The sequence below is a fragment of the Pinus tabuliformis genome, chromosome J (genome assembly GCF_031772625.1).
Source record: "Pinus tabuliformis cultivar Carrire ecotype Pingquan chromosome J, CPIR1, whole genome shotgun sequence".
Lineage (NCBI taxonomy): Eukaryota > Viridiplantae > Streptophyta > Pinopsida > Pinales > Pinaceae > Pinus > Pinus tabuliformis.
The window spans coordinates 602,931,266-602,953,584 of record NC_142295.1 but is presented as its reverse complement, the minus strand read 5'-3'; the positions used below and the strand labels follow the sequence as shown (position 1 = coordinate 602,953,584).

The window sequence follows — 22,319 nt, the reverse complement described above, 5'->3', positions numbered from 1 at the left end:
CATGCAACATAGAATAATTTGGCCCTCAGAAGCACAACTAACGGCCTGCAACACAATAATTGGCTAGGGTGTGTCTTTCAACACCAAAACCAACTGCCACTAGCTAGGGTGTGTATTTCAACACCGAAACTGGGAAATACAATGAGGGTTTCTCCCTCCCACCTTAAGCTGCAAAATTTCTCGGGACTATTAACCAAATATCAATACTCATTCATGCGCCAAATGAACTCTCATCTTCCTTTTTATAAATTTTCTCTTCCAAATACCATGGGTGAAATACCATGAGTCACCTTTAATAATAAAGTGCCTTTTTATAAGTTTTATTTCTTAATTAAATCAAAAGTGACTTATAATCCCCCTTTCAATGTAATTACCCACTATCATCTTTAAGATGAAATTAAATAATTAAATTAATTATTTCTTGTCTCATGTTCTTGGAAAAGGGACATTACAGTCCTCCCATCCTGTTGAGAAATCGATTAGGGCAACATTTATTCTTGATTTCTCTTACTTGACATTTACTTCTGATATTATATTTGTCTTATGTTGATTATATTAATGTTCATCAAATAAATGCCCAAAAACATGAAGATCATACAAAATGAACACCAGATGTTAGGCACTCAGCCAGTGCAAAACCCTTATGAAGGTGAAAACCTAGTCAATCTCTTCCACCAGTAGATTCAAATCAAATTGAGACAACTAGGACCATAGACATTTTCCATCCACCAAGTCAACCTCCATCTAACCTAGGCAAACATCTTTCCTTCCTTTTCTTCACAAGTCAACAAAGGATTGTTTCTCCAAAACGAGTCAACAAGAGTGCTGGTCTGATCCGTACTTCTAAAGCTTGATTTGTACCTTTGGCCTTGCAATTTCATTATTCCCTTTGCATTTGAGACAAAATTTTGACTCCAAGAATCTCTCCTTCCTTCGCTATGATAATTCCTTCATAGTGTTGACAAAAGACTTTTACTTAGACACTTTCACACTTCTTTCTTGATGTTCAAATTGCATATGGTGATAACTTCCTCAATAAGTCAAATAATACTAGTATATACTCTTCTTGTGTGATGATGCGACCCTTCAAAGAGGCCAACTTGACAACTATTTGAGGCCGACTTGAAGGATGTGGAGGCCGACTTGATGGATGAGTATAAGACACATAAAAATAACGTTTTCTCCCCAAGAAGGTTCTAATACATTTTGACTTTGACTCAAGATACAAGCCTAGAAGCCTACAATGGAGGCTTGACCTAAAAGCATGAAACCTATGCCCATAAAGTAAATTTTATTTAATAATAAAATTTCTTGTTCTTTCTTTTGAAAAATACATTACATCATGACTTAATGCAATTATGAAGACTGACTCTAGTTACATTCTTCAACACTCCCTCTTAACTATGGAGGTATATATATATATATATATAGGTACAAGGATGAACTCAAAATGATACTATCTACGAGGAGTCACAACACACACAGTGCTACAAATTAGATACTTGACCAAGGTATCTATTTGGGTGGGACTAAGGTGTGTTCCAAGCTTTAGCCACTATAGGTACCATTAGGCTTTAGCTCTAACACCAACCTGGGGATCTAGGTATCATATCCAAGGTTGGAGCTCCACAAGACCAATGATACTTCTCTAGACATCATCACAGGCCGACTAGATGTCCTCCCAAGCATCTTGTGTCCCCAAGATGCTTCATCTTTCATCAACTAAATCAGATATATCCACTAGTCCAAGCATGCTTCAAAATGTTCACCCTTCTTATGGAGAGATCTTGCACAATCACAACTCCAATTAATAATAAATTTTCAATACATATATATGTGTGTGTGTGTGTGTGTGTGTGTGTGTGTGTGTTAAGCACAAACCTTTGGGGTCCTTCTGTAGTGCTTTAGCTATTCTCCGATCTTAATCATCCTTATGATCTTTATATCAAGTTATCAACTGGAGGAGATTAACTTTTTCAACCAAGCTCCCTCTCAACTAGGGAAATATACATATTTCCTTTATCCAAGTTTCTTCTTAACACCAACAATTTTATTCTTCCAACCGCACAAACTCTTCTTTTGCATCATCATTTCATTAGAGAACTTCAATTTATCAAAGCTTCATTCCTTTAGGAACATCATTATTTCTATGGCAACAAGATCATCTTTAATGTCATAATCATTCTTACAACTCCCTCTTTCCATCATGCTCATCATTATTAAAAAGTCATGTTTAATTACGATGTAGATGAACATCTTCAACAGCTTGAAGATCATGTACCTACAACTCTTCATCAAAAATTACAACCAAGTACAAATATCTAGTAGCATGAAGTTAATTTTATTCACAATAGGGTTAACATGTTATTAAAATAAAAAACAATCAATCTTTAGATATCAAAACCTAAACCTAGTTAGGTTTACAATTAACAAGAGTTACATCTTTTAATAATCTAGATTTCGACAACTTTGCTGGGGTTTTGTCAGAAACCTTAGATTCCGTCATTGAGACTTAAAGCCTAAGATATCAATAACTAAATCAAGTTAGCAAACCAATCATAGTGTTTTACATTTGGGGCTTCAACATTATGCTCTTAGAATTTCATGTGAAACTCTACTAGGGTTTTGTCACAAACTCTAGATTTCATGAATAAAATTAAATAAATAAAGTTAGCATCCTAGCAATTTATATCTAGGGTTTCATTATTATTTCTTTATATAAATCTCTTACTAGGGTTTTTATCATAAACCCTAGATGCATACATCAAACTCCAACAATTTGACCAGGCTAGGGTTTCAATTATGTAGAAGCTCATAGGGTTTCTTTCCTAGGATTGACTATCGCAAGGGTTTTGTCATAGACCTAATTTACCAAACCCTAAAAATCTAGGGTTTCATCATATAATCTAGACATCAATAACAAGCCTTAAAAAGGTTAGGGTTCTACAACAACAACAAACCCTAATCATCAAGAGAAGGATTCTAGACTTCTATTAATAAACCCTAAAACGCTAGGGTTTTAGCATAACATTACCAAAACCCTAAATATCAATATAGTAGAATTTTCATTATATGTTTAAACTTTACCAACAAACCCTAAGTAGACTAGGGTTTTATCATTATTGTCAACATACCTAACGAAATGCTAATTGTTGATGAACAAAAAATAATAATAAGAAGAAGAATTCTAATAATAATCACAAGCAGTTATCAAAGTAAAGAAAAATCACCCTTATATGTTGCCCTAATAGATTTTTCAACAATGGGGCCCCATGAAATACTTGTTAAAAATACCCTAGGATTTCATAATAAAAACTTTTGTGATTCATAATGTTATGAGAGAATACGGTAAATCACATTTCAATTTTTGTTGTTGACGCGTTTCAAACCACTAAGTCTGGTTAATCATGAAGACTTGGATGACAGTACTGATCCAACCAACAATTATATACTGTAGATATGCAAAATGGCAAGAGAAATGAACATTAAAGGAATTAATAAATTAGTAAGGATGAACCACAATTAGTGGTTTGAAATGCATCGACAACAAAAATTGAAATGTGATTTACCAGGAGTATACCTAACGAAATGCTAGGGTTTTATAGTGAACCCTAAAGGTTAGGGATTCACCAAAATGAACAAATGGCAAGAGATATTATGACAAGGGTAGATTCAATCTAGTGATTAATCACCTTAATAAGAATCTTTATGATTGAAAACCCTAGACCTAAGAGAGTTAGTAATACAAAGCAAATTTCAAATGAAGAATGGTCATATCTTTGTTATATAATAAAGATCTACAACAAATCAAACATACCTTGAGTTATTCTTTAACAAATCTTGTAGAGTTTTCTTTATTGAAGTGCTCCCTTTGAATTGTGACAACGTATTCATGGTTTATTTCCTTATGAGTCAACTCGTGCCCAAGGATTCAACTTGATTTACCAAGTCACCATTTCTTTATATATACCTGTAATATTTATTGACAAACAAAACCAAAATATACAAGTATAATAGTGTGATGATTATCTAGAGTTTCCATTATTTTTAAGAGAGTGAGTTCCTAGGGACTAAAGTCTAGACATCATAATTTTTCATTCTTGTTCAAGGATTGACATATATCTCTAACTATTTACAAACCCTAGACATTTGGGAGATAGGAAACAAGTGAAAGAGAGCGAGACTTTCATATGTACTATCGAAGGTTTACAGACCCTAGTTATCTTTAATGAGGTACTATTAATCCTAGAATCCTACAATCAACTGACCTTAAGACATTAGATCTTTAACCAATGAACAAGTTATACATACCTCAAAACTTACATATCTTAGTTTGATGTTTCATTGAGGTTGTTGGTTTTTTTGCAAACTGAAAACATATTGTTAGATGGCAAAACATAAATAATAATATTAATACTTACTTGAGTTAGATGATGTCTTCAAACTGGTCCCAATACTAGATACTTTCTTTTGATTGTAGTAGAAGCTCCCAAGATGCTCGGTTAACCCCTTTTACTTGTTATAAACAACTTCTTTCAAGTGTTCCTTCTAATGAGACTTAAACAAGCCAAATAATTCCACTGTTTCTTCAACTTCTTAGAATATATCTTTTGCATGGAATCTACCTTTCTTTCTCTTTGATAATAGAGTTGGTTCCTATTCCCAAAGAAGGCGGACATGAACTTCTTCAAGGTGACATTATTTGAATATTTGAGAGGCTATTACAGGCCTATTCGAAGACAAATATGACTCTTTTCTCAAAGCAGGCTCATAACAGTGATACTCCATATTCTTTTAGGTTACTATCTGAATCTTGATTTCTGGCCTTTCTAAGTATATGAGAGTACCTGTCTTTTTAGATTGCAGACGTTAAAGTCTTTCGCTGAAGCTTAAAAGTATATCTTCTTAATAATTCGATTACCTTACTGCACAGAATTTCAGATCCTTTTAAGACTATTTCAGACTTCAAGTTTATGTACGGGACTTCAACCTTTTTCTCAAGGATCTCAACATTGATTGGGCTAGTGATTTAATCTCTCAGATTTTGAAAAACTACTTGACTTCACTTACTGTTGTGGCTTTCAAGTTCAGGTCCAGGTCTGTGGCCTAATTGCAGAAGAATAATCTTGTAATCATGTCCAGAAAAGTGCTATTTTTCAATTTGTTTTTTCCTCCTATGAACTCCACCTTGAGGACTAAAGCATGTAGTCTTGTTGTGATCCTCTTTCAACCATTTTTTGTACCCCTGTCCTTAGCTCTGATACCATGTTGAGAAATTGTTAGAATTGGCAACCAGGGCAAAACTTCATGTGGGTCATCTTATTCATGGCTGATAATATTTTTATTAGATTCCTCTCGTCGAAAGGTGTAGGATTGATATACAGATCATCCAATTCTGATAAGTATTCATGGAGATATGAATTTATTTTGATTATGGAATTATTATCAAGCTGACCTACAACTCATGTAGGCTCAGAAGCCCAACAGTCGCATCTATTCACCCACCAACGTTGTGTATAAATATAAGAGGACTTTTCCTCATTTAGACTCACTCATCTCATCACATCTCTCTCTCTCTACTGCGCAGATATGAGTCTCTTCTCTACTGCGCTGAAATGGGTCTCTCTCTCTCACACATGTGAAGCCGGAAGCTGTTGAATTTGAAGCTGCAACTGCAGAAGTAAAGATTGACTTGCGTGGCCTAGAAGATCTCCTCTTTGGAATTGCGCTGTAGGTTCATCTGAACCTCCTCTGAAAGCCGCAACTTTTGGTGGTGAAATGAAGTCAATCCGACGAACGGTTTGCAAGATATCGACTGCCCTAGTTTGAAGCCGGAAGCTGTTGAATTTGAAGCTGCAATTGCAGAAGTAAAGATTGACTTGCGTGGCCTAGAAGATCTCCTCTTTGGAACTTCACTGTAGGTTCATCTGAACCTCCTCTGAAAGCCGCAACTTTTGGTGGTGGAATGAAGTCAATCCGACGAACGGTTTGCAAGATATTGACTGCCCTAGTTTGAAGCCGGAAACTGCTGAAACTGAAGCTGCAACTGCAGAAGCAAAGATTGACTTGCGTGGCCTAGAAGATCTCCTCATCTGAACTGCGCTGTAGGTTCATCTGAACCTCCTCTGGAAGCCGAAACTTTTGGTGGTGGAATGAAGTCAATCCGACTATCGGTTTGTGAGATATGGTCTGCCCTAGTTTGATAATGAAGCCGCTAATGCTGATGCTACTGATCTAGGGTTTGCTACTGCTGATATGAATCAGATTTATTGTACTATTTCTCTCTGCTGAATTATTGAAGATAAAAGAAGATTTGATCAAAGGGTTTCCCCACACATTGTGGGGTTTGTCCCTGGCTAGTCGCCACATCTTGTGTCTCTTGTCTTGGCTTGTTTTCTGTCGATCGTTTAATGTTCTATCTGCACTTTACTTTATGTACATGTGATTGCTAATCGGTGGAATATAATAAGAAAAAGAAGTAAACTGTTATAAGCATAGAACATACCATAACTTAACAGAAATCCATTAGGGAAACATTTATTCTTGATTTCTCTCACTTGACATTTACTTGTGATATTATATTTGTCTTATGTTGACTAAATTAATGTTCATCATCAAATAAATGCGAAAAAACATGAAGATCATACACAATGAACACCAATTGTAGGCACTCAGCCAGGGCGAAACCCCTATGAAGGGGAAAACTCAGTGAAACTCTTCCACTAGTAGATTCAAATCAAATTGAGACAACCAGGACTGTAGACATTTTCCATCCACCAAGTTAGCCGCCATGTAACCTAGTCAAGCATCTTTCCTTTCTTTTTTTCATATGTCAACAAAGGTTTGTTTCTCCCAAACGAGCTAACAAGAGTGGCTGACTTGACAACTGTATTAGGCTGACTTGAGTTACATCCTTCAACACTTCCTAAGATTGCTTGTTCCAAGCAATCCAAACTTGTATTCCTGAGTCCTAGACAAGCCTCGAGAATCCTTGCTGCATACAATTCGAAAGTTGTGAATTGATACTAGGATTCCCATTACACATATAGAATGCTCCACATATGTTTGTTGTACCTTACTGTTGACAGTGCTGGACCCATCAACATTCAGGGGATTTCTTGATATAAAGTCCCAATTAGATCTCACACCGTTTGGTGTAGGGGTCCCATCGGGAATACAACCCGGTTGCTGATGCAGTGGGTTTTAATGATGTGCCTTGGTTGCAGTAACGCATGGAATGGTGTATGGTGACTTTGTTGGGAACAAGTGTGTGATTCTGCGAAAAGTCAAGTGTAATGCATGAAGGTTCTAACACACGAAGGGAAAATGGGCAAGTCCCTTAGAAGCTTGTAATAGTACGCAGCTTGAAAGGAACAAATGAGCATAAAATCATCACAAGCTAATTTGCGAAATAGGTCACAAGTTAACGGTGATGGAAGCATACAACAACACGCATTCAACAAGATTCGTATTAATGCAAATAAAATAGTTTGTAGGCATAAGCATAAGTAAAATAACATACATTGCAAACATTACAAGAATAGTCCTACTATATTCACAACATATGCATGAAAACGTGCCGACTCTGAGCTTTAATTAAGTGAAAGTTCCAATCATACATATACCATTGGTGGACCACTAGCCCCAATAGTGGAAGTCTCTCTGTGCTACGGAGAAGCCAAGTCTCTCACAAACTATCAAGCTCCTGATTCTAAGCCTAAGCCTAGCCAAAAACGGCACCCCAAAATCCCTTTACATGAGTTATGAGGGTCTATTTATAACAAAAGGGGTGACCATTCACTTCTCCTTGTGACCTTTGAACTTCCCTCATGACTCTTCAACTTCTTTACATTCATTACATCATGACTCTTTACATTCCAATATTGATACTTGGAATTCCACTTGCAATTTAATTACAAAGGAATATTATAATACACTCGTACCCATATATCGAAAATTGGGTAGAGCCAACTAGACAGCCTAATAAGACAAAATAGTTATGCTTGAGTTTGGGGAACTCCAGCTCAACAATTTCCACTTGATGTTTCTCGGTTACGTAACCATGCCAAGCTTTGTACTACGCGATAACATCCCCAAACTGTGCGATGGTGTCAGGATGGAAGCAGACTCAAGCCTCCATGGCATCTGGGTACACTGACTTGCAACCGATTTGTGTTTCCTTCTTTTGCAGGAACAACATTGTGTTGATTTGATAGGGCTACCATTGTACTTTTGCATATTCTGTCTGTTTACTTCCAAATCTTCCGTGATGGCTGTTTGTCTCAAATGTTCCAAGTATTCTTCAATCTCCTACTTGACCTGATTCATGCGCTGGATCTCCGTGAGTGAGCCGATTGATCAGATCCTGTGTGATTTCACCAAGAAGTCCAGGCCGTTAGACAATTGTGTATATGAGGCATGAGTGTTGGCAAAGAACGAAGTGAGATGTTTGTCATTCTGGATGAGCATCCGAACCTTTGCTTTCTCCAACTCTGCCTCTTGCCTTGTTTTCTTTCCCAATTCAAGCGATGCCCCTTTGTATTGCATTGACCATTCATGCACGACAACAATAGCTGATTGCACAACCTTGAGAGTTTTGACATAATCTTTACACTTCTGCTGCAACCCATGCAAGTGGACAACTGCCTTATGCATAGTAACAAGCTCCTCGTAAAGACTCGCATGGTCTATCCCAGTGTCTATACTTCATCGAGTATCGCTACATTCGGTTGTTCTAGATAGACTTGTGTGGGAGCTGTGTTCTTTAACTTTGCTCAAAGCTCTTCAACCTCTTTCCTAGCAGCCTACAAGTTCTTTGCCAATTGTTTGTTCTCGACCATCAGATAGTCCGTGTTTGACTTTGTAGCACTTGCGAGGGCCAAGTTGGATGCAGTAGTGACACCTGGATTCTTCGTGGTGTCTGTCACGATCACCCTTTCTTTGAAAATGCAGGAGATGTGAGGTCGTTTGGAAAATGTTTCTTCCTCGCTTGTACAATCTTTTTTTGAAGCTCGTCATAAGTTAGATTGTACGTGTCCACAACTGGACGATCATCAAGAGGAACAATTTCCTCTTTCTCGCTTGGAGCTTGCTCTGGCAGAGGATGGGGAGACTGAATGGTGACCTGTTGTGTACTTGGCATCAGATCAACATCTTGGTTCTGTGGCTCCATTTCCTCCTCCATGTCTTGGATCTTGATCAATTCTTCAATCTCTCGAGTGATCTCTTTAGCCTACATCTGTTTGCTCTCCTCCTTTAGTAGCCGGTGACACCTGGATTCTTCGTGGTGTCCATCACGATCACCCTTTCTTTGATAAATGCAGGAGATGTGAGGTCGTTTGGAAAATGTTTCTTCCTCGCTTGTACAATCTTTTTCTGAAGCTCGTCATAAGTTAGATTGTACGTGTCCATAACTGGACCATCATCAAGAGGAACAATTTCCTCTTCCTCGCTTGGAGCTTGCTCTGCCAGAGGATGGGGAGACTGAATGGTGACCTGTTGTGTACTTGGCATCAGATCAACATCTTGGTTCTGTGGCTCCATTTCCTCCTCCATGTCTTGGATCTCGATCAATTCTTCAATCTCTCGAGTGATCTCTTTAGCCTGCATCTGTTTGCTCTCCTCCTTTAGTAGCCGGTTTTGCTTTTGTTCTTCAACTTGTCTTTGCGTTGTTTCTTTTGCTATTACTTTTCACCTTTTCTCCCCGTCCTTCTTCGTCCTTTCTTCCTCTTATCTCTTCTGCTTTCATTCTTTCCTCTGCTTCCATTTTGCTTCGTACACCGTCTGTTTCCTCTTTTTCTTCGTTGCTATGGACACTTTAAATATGATTGGGTCTACTTTCATCTTGTGGCTTTGCTCTCCCCTTGGATTGTGCACAAGCTTCCTCTTTCCCTTCTCGCGCACAGGATTGCGCTCTCCCGTTGTTGCTTCCTCTGTAGTGATTTCCTTTTGTGGAGCAACTTGTGAATTTCACGCAAAACTGACCGGCTCGCGGGACTGGGAGGGATTATAACAATTCTTCCATGATTCCTCCTCTGGCCAGTGAAAGGTCCCGCTTAGCCACTAGAAATGAATCCTCGCACAATGGTCTTTGCAAACATTTTGGGGATCATACGGGTTGAAGTCCAGAGTACTGAATGCAAATTTTTCTATTGCCTTTCCTTTGGTATCTGCGACTCTCAGATTCTTGATCTCGTACAATCCAATTTGCATAAGAGAGTTGGCCAAGGTGCTTTCTTCTTCTTGTGTAAAGTTGCTGACAACCCTATGGAGAGATGATACACAACCTCTTGCATGACTAATTGATCGACGACATACCTCGGTAAAAGATGCGGAGACTTGTGTCTGCCGAACACCTTGAGGAAAGTGCCATCCTGTGAGGCAAACCAATCCGCTATCTCTAATACTGCTTCCATTGCCCCACGTGACATGCAAGGTGGCTCTTTCTCAAATATCAACTTGTACAACAGAATGAGGAAGTGATCAGTTAGCTTCTCCCTTACTCCTCTATGGCTGCACTTCGAAAGCAACTTGAAATAAACATACACAATTGGCTCCCGTGGTGTCCAAGTCCAATTCATGCCAGGGAATGCATTGCGTGCGCATATTGCATCCAGTAGATAGGTAGACATGTAAAATCTGTCTTGCCCACTGTTGGGGGAACTAAGGGCGTTAGATACATGGGTCTGAAGTTGCTGAGCCAATAAATCTGACCAGTTGAATGGCTTACCTTCGTTCACAACCTGGTTCAGTAAGAATGCGCACCCTTCAGGAAAGGTCTCGGTGCTCTATTGGCCGTAGATTCTGCAACATAAAATTATCAAGAGCTGATAGGCCCTCTTGAGAGATTTTGTCTTGTAGGTGTTGGTGGGTGTTTGATGAAACTTTGTTGGCTCTTTCACCCAACCTTTAACAATATCCTTGGTGCTCAAGTAGTTGGTTTTCACATAGAAGTACAAATCCATGAGCAATTATGGCTCAGGCAAATGGTACATGAGATGATAGTCTGCTGCCAGAAAAGAAGCAAGCCTCTGTTCGCTGGCACTATTGTGTTGAGAATTCAATAGGGCAGTGAATATGCTAATTCTCTTTAACTTGATAATTGTTTGTGTTACCTTTTACCTTATTAGCTTTGTTCCTTATTATTATATTGTGAGATACATCAATTCTGGCAGCAGAAGAAGCAAGCCTTTGTTCGCAGGCACTATTGTGTTGAGAATTCAATAGGGCAGTGAATATGTTAATTCTCTTTAACTTGATAATTGTTTGTGTTACCTTTTACCTTGTTAGCTTTGTTCCTTATTATATTGTGAGATACATCAAACAACTACCAAAACAATAAGAATAGTGACACAATATATAGGCTGCAAGCCAGGGCCAAAACCCCTCCTCTTGAGGGGAAAACCCTTAAATCTCTTCTCTTCTTATAGATCCTTCAATTGATGAATACCATGACCTAGTTACTCAGACAAATACCCTCCAAGATCAAGATCAACTCAGCCTCCTACTTCAAGATCTTCAACCTCCTACTTCAGATCCGAAATTCCGTCTCCCGACAATTGCTACAATTGCTGCTGCTCCTCAAGAAGACTTCTATCTTCTTCATATGGCCTCCTTTCCCCTTTGCTTGCCTTTCCTTGAGACTTAGGGCTAGTGAGACACCCTAAGACACCTTTGCTTGACTTTCTTTCTTTCTTTTCTCCAAGATCGAACCAAAGATAGCCCCATCGCAGAAACCCTAGTGTCGACTTTCACGTGGGAGAGAGAGAACTAACCCAAGCATGTCGACTTCCTTTGTCTTCCTCTTCGTCCTTCTTCTTCGACCTCTTTTAGTCCTCTTCTTCACATAGAATGAGATGTGAGTGAGTGTGTCTAATGGAGGATGAGTTCCACTCTATATATAGGCTTCTTCAAAGGTAGACGTGGCTCTTCATGTAGGCCGACTTGACAGTTTCTAGGCCGACTTGTTCTTGGAGGGCATTTCGACACTTTAAAGACAAAAACATTTTTTTCTTCACAATATACAATGTGCACATGAGTCTTCAATATATGACAATGACTCTTAAACTTAGGACAAACCCTAGAAGCACTCAATGGGTGTGTGACCTCTAAAATAAAAGATCTTGAGCATGAAACCCATGCTCCAATAATAATTTCTTTTTATTTTATAAATTACAAGAATACATTTCATACTTATGAAGATCGAACCTAGTTGCACATTTTTCAACATATTGAGTCATAGTCTTTGGGTCTGTATGGGATAGTATCTCGCTGGCAATGTGCATGGAAAAGCTGGATATTTGCATTCATTCTTGTGTAGACCTAACCGCTGGGCATTGACATACACCTGCCGGTCTTACAGACCTGCTTTGAAGGTTCTTGCTGAGAAAATTTCATTCACCTTCTGCCATGTGATATCTAATTCCTTTTCTACAAATAGTTGAGTGTCTGAGTAAACTGGTGTACTCTCAACTACCTCCCTGGTGTTGCTCTCTATGGTATCCTTTTAAGCAGTTCTCTTGGGTGCCATGATGTCAGTGACTGATGAAGAGAAATGCTCAACACCTGCAATACTTGTGGGAGGAACATGCACTCATGGAAGACATAAATTAGCTTCAACATATTAACTTACAAAGCAAGATCAAGCAACAACCACATTGAATGACTAGGAAAATTGCACAATTTAGGAGATGAGGGAGACAGATTGGCTGAATGAATTGCGCATTGCGCAGTCTCAACAGCCTGTGATGCAGCCTCAGGCTAGAGACTACGCAATGCGTAGTTCTGTCTGGGTAGATTGAGGTGGAGACTGCGCATTGCACAATCTTAGTGGCCAAGGGTGAGGGCTTAAGCCCTGGAACTGTGCAATGTGCAGTTGGGCTAGCCTGGTACTACACATTGTGCAATCTCAGAGGCCAAATTGAGAGCTTGAGCCTCAGACTTGCGTAATGCCCAGATAGAGAAGGTGATGCATAGCCAGTGGAAGTGTAGATTTGGCCGAACTTAGTCTGGGAAACAAGCAGATTTGAGTGATGGTGCAAGTTGAAGTGCAAATCTGACTAAGTATGGATAGATTGGTGTAAAACAAGTGCGAAAGATCAACATGTAAATGGAAAAACAAACATGCATGGAGAGTCGCTGAAACGACGACAACTAATAGGCAAAAACAAAAAAAGCTAATGCGACACTTGTAAAAGGCAAACAATAGACTGAACCAACACTTGTACAAGCTAATATACATTAAAATGCCAAAAACCATGAAAAGAAACAAGCAAGACAACACTCATAGAAGTCCAACGAGAAAAAGCGATAGAAAAGGTGACAAAAGACGACAAAAGCAAAACTCACTCGGAAAAGCATTGTAAACTCCACTAAAGGCTCCTTGATCTCCTTGGGAATACTATAACTCCAAGATTGAATGTATAAATGAGCTCGAGGGGCGTCCATTATATAGATTTAGACCGATTAGGGTTTATGACACGCATGCCTAAAATGAAGGAAAAAACGACACTTGGTGGAAAGTTCCAAAAATAGTAAGTTTGTCACCTTCGAGAAACTAATTAGTGAATCACTATTTTCTAGGGATGCTTTTTTCTTTTAAGCATTTTTGCCTTTTTGGCTTTTTCGGGAAACTTGCATGCACACTACCAAGAAGGATTGCACAATTCCCAAGGACTTGGCAACTTCTTGACTCAGTGCATTGCACAATTTCTAAGCTCAAGGGATGCTTTGCACAGTTTCCATCATCAAGGTTGGGCTGCCATCCAAAATTGCATAGTTTTCATGCTCAAGGCTGGCCTACCAAGAAGAATTGCGTAGTTTCTAGAGGCAAGGTTGGCCTGCCTTCCAAGATTGCGCAGTTTTTGGAGGCAAGCCCAACAATGCTGCAAGGTCAAGTCAAGAGTTAGCTTGTGTTTGAAAGATATCAAGCCAGGATCAGTACATCACAAGCAAAGCATGAAAAGATAAGTCTTTTATCATAGCATGAATACTTGACAACAATAAAAGATAAGCTCCTGTGGACAGAAGGAAGGCTCCAAAATCAAAGCATGGGCAAAATTTTGGAGGGTGGTTGTAGTAGCTAAAACACTTACATAACTGATCCCAACATCATTGTCAAGCTTTGCCATCTTGTGAAACAACCCCACTATAATGTAAGCTAGGAGACAAAAGTGAAGTTGATGCTCTGCATAAATATCTCTTGGAACGTGTATTTGCTTCAAACAATGTCCCATATTTCTTTTCAATAGGTGCAACCTCTCCAAACTTGTCATTGGTAGATTCTTCTTCCATATCTTTATCGGAATCATTATTTACCTTTAATCTCACTCAATGTTGCAGGATCCCCCCCCCCCCCACGGACCAAGAGGTGGATTTTCATCCTAGACGGAACCGTGGATTCGAAAATCAAATCCGTGGTTTCTGGAAAATGGAACCGTGGCAGCCCAATCCATGGTTTCGGCAGCCCGATCCTTTGTTCCGAAATAGATCGACCGCGCATCGCAAGTGGTTCCGGGAGAAAAGAAGATGGTTATGCGGTCTTGTTTTTTTAATTTTTTTTGGACTTGGCTTGGGTTTTTGAATTGTTATTGGAGGAATTATGCTTCCCGAACACTCCCAAGGTGCCCCCTTGATGCTCCCTAGACACTTCCTAGATGCTCCCTATTGGTAATGTTAAATTCCTAAACTCATCCTTTTACTTAAATTTTTAACATTACCATGAAATGACTCAGGATGTTTGAGAGTGGTTCAACCCTCATCAGAGTTCATACGGAGAAAATAGAATTTCATATCCCTAGGTTGAGCTTTTATTTTATCATTATATTGTTATCATGGTGGGATTATTGATAGGGAGAACAGCTTGTTTGCATGCTTCAACATTTGTTGGAGCATAGCCCCCCATTGGAACATATGTTCATGTTGATTTTAATCAGTTGATGACTATTGTGAGGGTTGGACTATGGTTCTATAAGAGCATTAACCTCTGTGCACACATGTTGAGGTTGACCTCTGTTGGTGAGTGCCCTCACCTCTTTGACTTGGCACATATACTATTTTATTTGGAGGTTGTTATGGAGAAGTTTTATCGAGGAGTATGTGGCAATTTAAGGGTTGAGGACTAGTGTCCCCTTGCATGCACTTAGAGCTTGTGGAGGGCTGCATGTGGCAGATTGCATGCAGTTACTTTCTCTTCTAATTTTTGAGCATGCATCTTGGAAAGCACACAAGTGGAGACATTCATAGTGCTAGACAGCCTGGTGCCTATGTTTTTACTTTCTGCTGTAGCATCTTTTCAAGTTTTTGATACTAGTTGTATGTTTCATTCAGCCCTCAAAATGTTTAATTTTTCTTGATTGATTACCATTGAGTAATAATTTCTAGGATTTTTGTAGATGTCCTGATCATTCCCTGTTGACAATTAAAATATCCTGTTTTGGTTTCTTGATTTGTATTAACACATATTTCATTATTACATTGGTGGTAAGCTTGTGCAACTTGAGTGACTGTAACTGAAGGCAAATTTTATGACTCCATTTTGATGTTAATTTATCATGTAATACTTGACAGTGATGCTGGAATTTCAGCCCTCGTTTTCCATCCATCAAAGAATATGGCAGTGAGTTGTTCCTATGGTGGAAATTTCAAGGTAACCTTTCTCCTCGTTCTTGTTATTGGAAGAAAGATATTTTTATTATTACATCTTATCTGTTCTTGAGAAGATCATTGTGTCTTGCATGCAAGAATTCGTAGCCGTCTTAAAGGTGTGGGCATTGCCAGTTCAACATGGCTCAGTGTTTATTGTCCTGAAATGATAAAATATCTCTTGCCAGAAGTTTGATTATTTATTTGCATTTCATGTTATTATAACTCATTATTTCCTTGCATTATCAGGTATGGGTTGAACATGAAAAGGTTCCGAGCAAACAGGAATTTGGACAGGGTTGTGGTTGGAGATGCCGATCGGTTGGATCATACAAGTGGGTTTCTACTTTATGTTTGTTCTTTTATTATGATTGATTGCCACGATTTTAGTCCTCTGTTCTATCAGTTTGAATAATGCTATTATGATTGAAAAGTATGAGGCTAGAAAAAGTGAAATGAAATGGTGTTCTGAATGTTGCTGTTTTGTATTCCCATACAATGGGATCCACCTGTTTTCTATGTTGCAATTTGGATTGTTCTAGTAGACGTTTGATTTAATGCAAGTCTATCATTGACAAAATAGCTGATAGAATGAAGCAGCTGCCACATTTGTCGATATATCTCCACTGTCATAATAGTATTATCTGTTTCTAATCCTGTAAATTTATTCAATAATGAATGCTAATATTGAAGGATTCTGACATATTCTAACATACAATTTACATGTCCGAGCATGTTCGATTTTATTGATTCGACCATGTAAGCATCATGATGTTGTACAGGATTTTTAGAATGGGATGCAATTTTATTCCTTTAACATGCTCTTTTGATAATTTTGGGTACTTCACCCACGTTATAACTTTTACTGCACAATTTTCCCTCATTTCATTTAACAAGAAGGAAGGAAAGACATTTGATTGATAACCACAAGTGCCACAATAGGTCATTGTGACTAGAAAAGACAAGTCACAATAGCGATATGAGAGTGTTGAGGGCACCTCATAGTTACAAATATAAAACAAAATAAACATAGAGTAAAAATGGGCAAAGCCAAAAATTGAACCCCAAAAGGGAAATAAATATCGGTAGGCCACTATGTAATAAGAGAGCCTCTACACTTTACCAGAAGTAGAGGTTGAAAAGGAGACATTGGTGTTGTTATCAATCATGATAGAGGTTCCAATGTAGAGTGTGAGAATTGTTGGAAAATGCAAAGTGGCAGCTATTAATTCCACATTTCCTTAACCTTAATACTTGTTTGTGAACTTTATTGTTCTTCTTGTGTTTCTTTATTAGATCTTCTTCGTCAAACAAATCTCAAGAGCAACAATAATAAAGACAAATTCTCTTTTTATAGAATCTGCTTTAAATGAGACTACAAAGACACAAACCCTAGACCAAGTCCACCTCCAAGTATCAAGTAAACCCTTCAAATATCACAACTCAATCTTGTATAAACCAGCTTTCAGCTTCAACTTCGATCACAACTTTGACCCTGCAACTTTGACTTGCAACATTGTCTAGCAACTTCAGCCCTGTAAATGCTGTAGAAACCCTAATTGAACTTCTTCATAGATCCATCTTAGAGCAAGACAACTCCCAAGGCAACGAGGTGAAGACGAAATATCACTTCTTCCAACAACTCGATATGGAAACTTGTCCTACTGCAACTTGATCCTGTAAATTCAGCCTTCTAAGAAGCTGCAAAAACCATGATTTTTCGCGCGTGTGAGAGGGATAGAGCCCAAAAACAAGTTCTGCCTCCTTTCCTTCTAGACCTCCACTCTTCTTTCCTTGCCTCTTTTTGCCTTAGATCAAATCTTTTCTTTGAGGATCGGACTTGTTGATGATTGAATCCCAAATGAGGTCAAATTGCTCCTTTATATAGCCTTTCCAAGGGGTCAAATTCCCTCCTTTAGGCCTACTTGAAGCTTCTAGGGCCGACTTGTATTTTTGGAGATTTCTAGGACTTTCCAGACTCAAAATAAATTCTTTTACAAGATATATTTTGCCTGGAAGGGTCTTATAAACATGATGTTGACTCTCTTGACTCATGACAATAAATCCTATGACCTAACAAACCCTAGAAGCATGATGAGCATGCTTTTACATAGAATACCATCAATAAAGAACATGAAACCCATGCCTTCAAATAATAACTTTTTCTTTTTTTCTTTTGTTTGTTACATAAGATACATATTGAAATGAGTACAACAACAATTATGAAGACCGAAACTAGTTACATTTCCAACACTCCCTTTTAAATAGGGAGGTATTCACAATTGTACCCCTAATACAACATCATTCTAGGTATGTTCTATGCTTAGAGCAATTTATTTCAATTTTTACAGTTAGCTCAATATCTTTTCCAGATTAGCAATCACATCAGCATTAAAGTAAATTGCAGATAGAACATAAACATAGATCGCAGAAGACAAGCCAAGACAAGAGGACACAATATGTGGTGCTAGCCAAGGACAAACCCCAATGTGGGGAACCCTTGATCAATTCTTCTTATATGTTCTTCAATAGTTCAACAGAGAGAGAGAGAGAGATAGTACATATACAACAGTAGTCAACACTTTGACTTATCTAGATAAGAGCATAGATCATCTCTTAAGAAGATGACACATGAGATTAGTTGAAGACATGCTGCTTCAACTGATTCTCCAAGGTGACTCCTTCACCTATCATTGTGCTGCATCTTGTCACCATGCTGCACCATGTTGCACCCATCATCACAATTTTGGACCTCATGACCATGCTGCACTCATCATACTGCTGCACTCATCATACTGCTGCACCTTATGCTGCCACTACTGTCCCATGTGCCATTGCTGCACCATGCTACCACAGTTGTCCCATGTGCCATCACTGCACCATGCTACCACAACTGTCCCATGTGCCATAGCTACACCATGCTACCACAACTGTCCCATGTGCCATAGTTGCACCTTGCTACTGTCCAATGAGTTTGCAGCACCATGCCTTTGCTGCTGTCCCATTGTAGCCTTTGTTGCCATGTCATAGCTGTTGTCCCAATTGTGCCTATGCTGCCATGTCATAGCTGCTGTCCTATTGTGCCTTTGCTGTCCCATTTACTATGCAGCTATCCCTTGCAGCTCCATGCTTGCCACTGCTGCCTAGTTGTATTGCTGTAGCTGTTGTCCCTAACAGTCATGCTATCCCAATTGTGCCATTATTGCACTATGCCATTGCCATACCTCAATAGCCTTGCCATACCTTGCTGCTGTCCCAATAGCCTTGCCATACCTTCTGTTGCATGCTACTGCTGATCTCTGCCTAGGGTTCTGTGCATGTACCAGTCTGGTTAGGGCACACCAACAAGCTTACACTGGTGCCCTAATCTTCTCCAAACAGGCCGCTTACTTCAGTTGAAGGATCCAAGGTATCCAAGGTGATGTTGTAGGACTTGGGCACCTCCACAAAGCTCCCTACAACAATCAACTCAGACCTGAAGCAATCTTCCCACTCCAGCACTGTAAACAAGCCTAACATATAGGGAGAATACCCCTGTTTTGCCTCGCTGTCCTTAGAGATGACTGCGGCCTGGTTAGGAGGGCCTTTCTAGGCCTCTCGACCATCTAAACTTCACCTCCCAACTGTTGCTGTAGTAGTCCCTCACTGCGGCCCTATAAACAGAGATATACACCCCAAAACCATGCACAAAACAATCATTAAACTCACCTATAGTCTGCGGCCTGATTTGCAAGGTAAGACTGCTCCAATGTGTCACAAAACAACCCTCAAGCCATCCTTCTTGCCTCCTACAATGTGGCTAAGAGCTGTGGCTCTTCTTCTAAAATTCGAACCTGAAATAGTGATAATATCTCCGTAAACTCGGCTACCTTCTAGACTGTGTAGATACTTGCATATAGGTTAGGGCTGTCCTCCTTGTTGCGTTAGGGCTTCTCACTTGACTGCGTAGCTACCAACATATAGGTTAGGGCTGTCCTCCCTGTAGCGTTAGGGCTTCTCACTTGATTGCGTCCTCTTGGTTAGGGCTGACTGCGGCTAGGCATCCTCCTCCTAGATCTCTCTTCCACTAAGACCCAAAGCGAGTGGAGAGAAATCAAGAGAGAGATGAGTGTGAAATGACTATCAAGTCATCTCCTTTTATACTAAAATGTTGAGCACATGTAGGTTTATTTGGTTGCTGGCCAACCTTAACGACTTACAACACAAATAAATCCATAACTCCATGAATACTTATCAAAATCTGATGATCTTTAGATCAATCCTACACCTCTCGATGAGAGGGATCCAAGAAAAATATCAGCCGCCATAAATAAGATGACTCACATGGAGTTTGGGCCTAGTTGCCATTTTTAACACTCCCTCTCAACTAGCGAGAACTCCATTCGATGATCCGTCTGCCAGACTATACTATCTTTGCCATCAGTTCCCTGCACTGCTCTGCTCTGCTCTACTATGCTTTGTTCTGCTCTGCTCTGTTCTGTTGAACCATGAAGAAGAAGAATTGATCGAGAATGTCTCATAGCATTCTCTACTGACCCGAAGTTAGTTCCATCTGAAGAGTGTGTCATACCACTCTTACTGATCCCAGATCAGTTCCAAGAGAGTGAGTCATATCTCTCTTATTGACCCGAAGTCAGTTTCACTGATCGCAGATCAATATCACAAGAGTGTCTCAAACCACTCATAGTGTCTCTTGTCTTTGCTAGGTTCAATAATTTCACCAGTAACGTATTCCATTACTTCATGTTCTGTAAGTGTCAGGTCAATCCTTTTCTTCCATTCTAGGAAATTTGATGAGCCAACGAGCTTATTGCTTTCCTTGCAGAAAGAACCCATATGACCTGTAGATTCAGACATAGAGTAATCAATATGATACTTACTTGATGATCAAGAGTCTTCCCTTTCTGATGATGTCTCCAACTATCTTGAGGCTTTCAAGATCTTCAAAGAGACTTCAATAATGGTTTCCAAAAGTGATGATACCAAAATCCTTTGATGCTTCCTTCAGGGAGGTCTTCCAATGAGTCTTCAACTAGAACAACAACCTTCTAGTAGTCTTCTTCTTCAAGCCTTTATGAGACTTTTCTTCTAGATCAATAGGTTTTCCCTTTCCCTTAGTAAACCCTTCTTGTGTCCTCAAGATGATCCTTCCAAATGCCTTCTTGTTTACCTTTGCTCTGGTTGCATGTTGGAAAATGCAAAGTGGCAGCTATTAATTCCAATTTTCCTTAACCTTAATACTTGTTTGTGAAGTTTATTATTCTTCTCGTGTTTCTTTATTAGATCTTCTTCATCAAACAAATATCAAGAGCAATAATAATAAAGATAGTGGACACAAAAGTTAGGCTCCAAGCTAGGGCAAAACCCCTCCAAGGGGAAAACGTAGAAACTCTTCTATTATTATAGAATCTGCTTCAAATGAGACAACAAGGACCCAAACCCTAGACCAAGTCAACCTTCAAGTACCAAGCCAATCCTTCCAATATCACATCTCAATCTTGTATCAACTAGCTTTTAGTTGCAACTTCGATCACAACTTTGACCCTGCAACTTCGACTTACAAGTTCGTCCAACAACTTCGACCTGCAACTTCGGCCTTGTAGCTACTCTAGAAAGCTTCTTCAAGAGATCCTTCTTTAGAGAAAGAGAACTCCTCCCATGGTCAACAATGTCAAGACAAAATATCCCTTCTTCTAGCAACTCGATACTACAACTTGTCCTGTTGCAACTTGATCTTGTAATTTTGACCCTCTAGGACGCTGTAGAAACCCTATTTTTCTGCATGTGTGAGAGAGATAGAGCCCAAAATCAAGTTTTTCCTCCTCCTTTCCTCCTAGATCTTCACTCTTCTTTCCTTACCTCTTCTTGCCTTAGATCGAGCCTTTTCTTGGAGGATCAAACTTGTTGATGATTGAGTCCCAAATGAGGTCGAACTGCTCATTTATATAGTCTTTCCAAGGGGTAGAATTCCATCCTTTAGGCTGACTTGTACTCTTGGAGGCTCAGAAGGGTCTTATAAACATGATGTTGACTCTCTTGACTCATGACAATAAATCCTATGACCTAACAAACCCTAGAAGCATAAGAACGTGATTTTACTTGGAAGACCATTAAAAAAGAGCATGAAACCCATGCTTTAAAATAATAACTTTTTCTTTCCTTCTTTTGTTTGTTAGATAAGATGCGTATTTGTTACAAATACCAATTTATATAAAAATAAAATAAATATGAGTGAATAAATAATAATCATAATTATAGTTAATTACTGATTAGTTAATGAAGAGGCATGTCTTAATGGACATGATCATTCATGAAAGGGCACTTGCCTAAGTATATAAGAAGACCCTCATTTTAACATTCAATCATCCTTGTACATTTCATATTATTAATGAAATATTATTTACAATACATTTGTGTATTTTATATTTAAAGCACAAACACTCTTAAGCTTTGTTGCTTCAGTGGTATCAGAGCCATATGAGCCTTTGGACATTATCCGCTGCACAATATGCCATTAAGTTTATGTTATGAAATCAATGAGTAGTTAGGTGAAATTCGAGAATCGTTTCAGCAATTAAAAATATCATTTGTAGAATATGCAGCATGTCTAAAGGAAGAAGACATTGACCTGAAGGAGACTAACATAAAGAATGCCCAAATCGAGAAAGTGATATTGA

At 39.0% G+C, this 22,319-nt stretch overlaps 1 protein-coding gene across 1 annotated transcript in view; it reads left to right on the top strand.

Moving 5' to 3' along the window:
* Positions 1–22,319, top strand: part of LOC149228412 (uncharacterized) — a 266,450-nt gene that overhangs the window by 131,507 nt on the left and 112,624 nt on the right. Inside the window, exons 10-11 of the mRNA XM_089378193.1 lie at positions 15,568–15,646; positions 15,892–15,977. Coding sequence (XP_089234319.1) covers positions 15,568–15,646; positions 15,892–15,977 — 165 coding nt within the window. The remainder of the gene's footprint in view (positions 1–15,567; positions 15,647–15,891; positions 15,978–22,319) is intronic.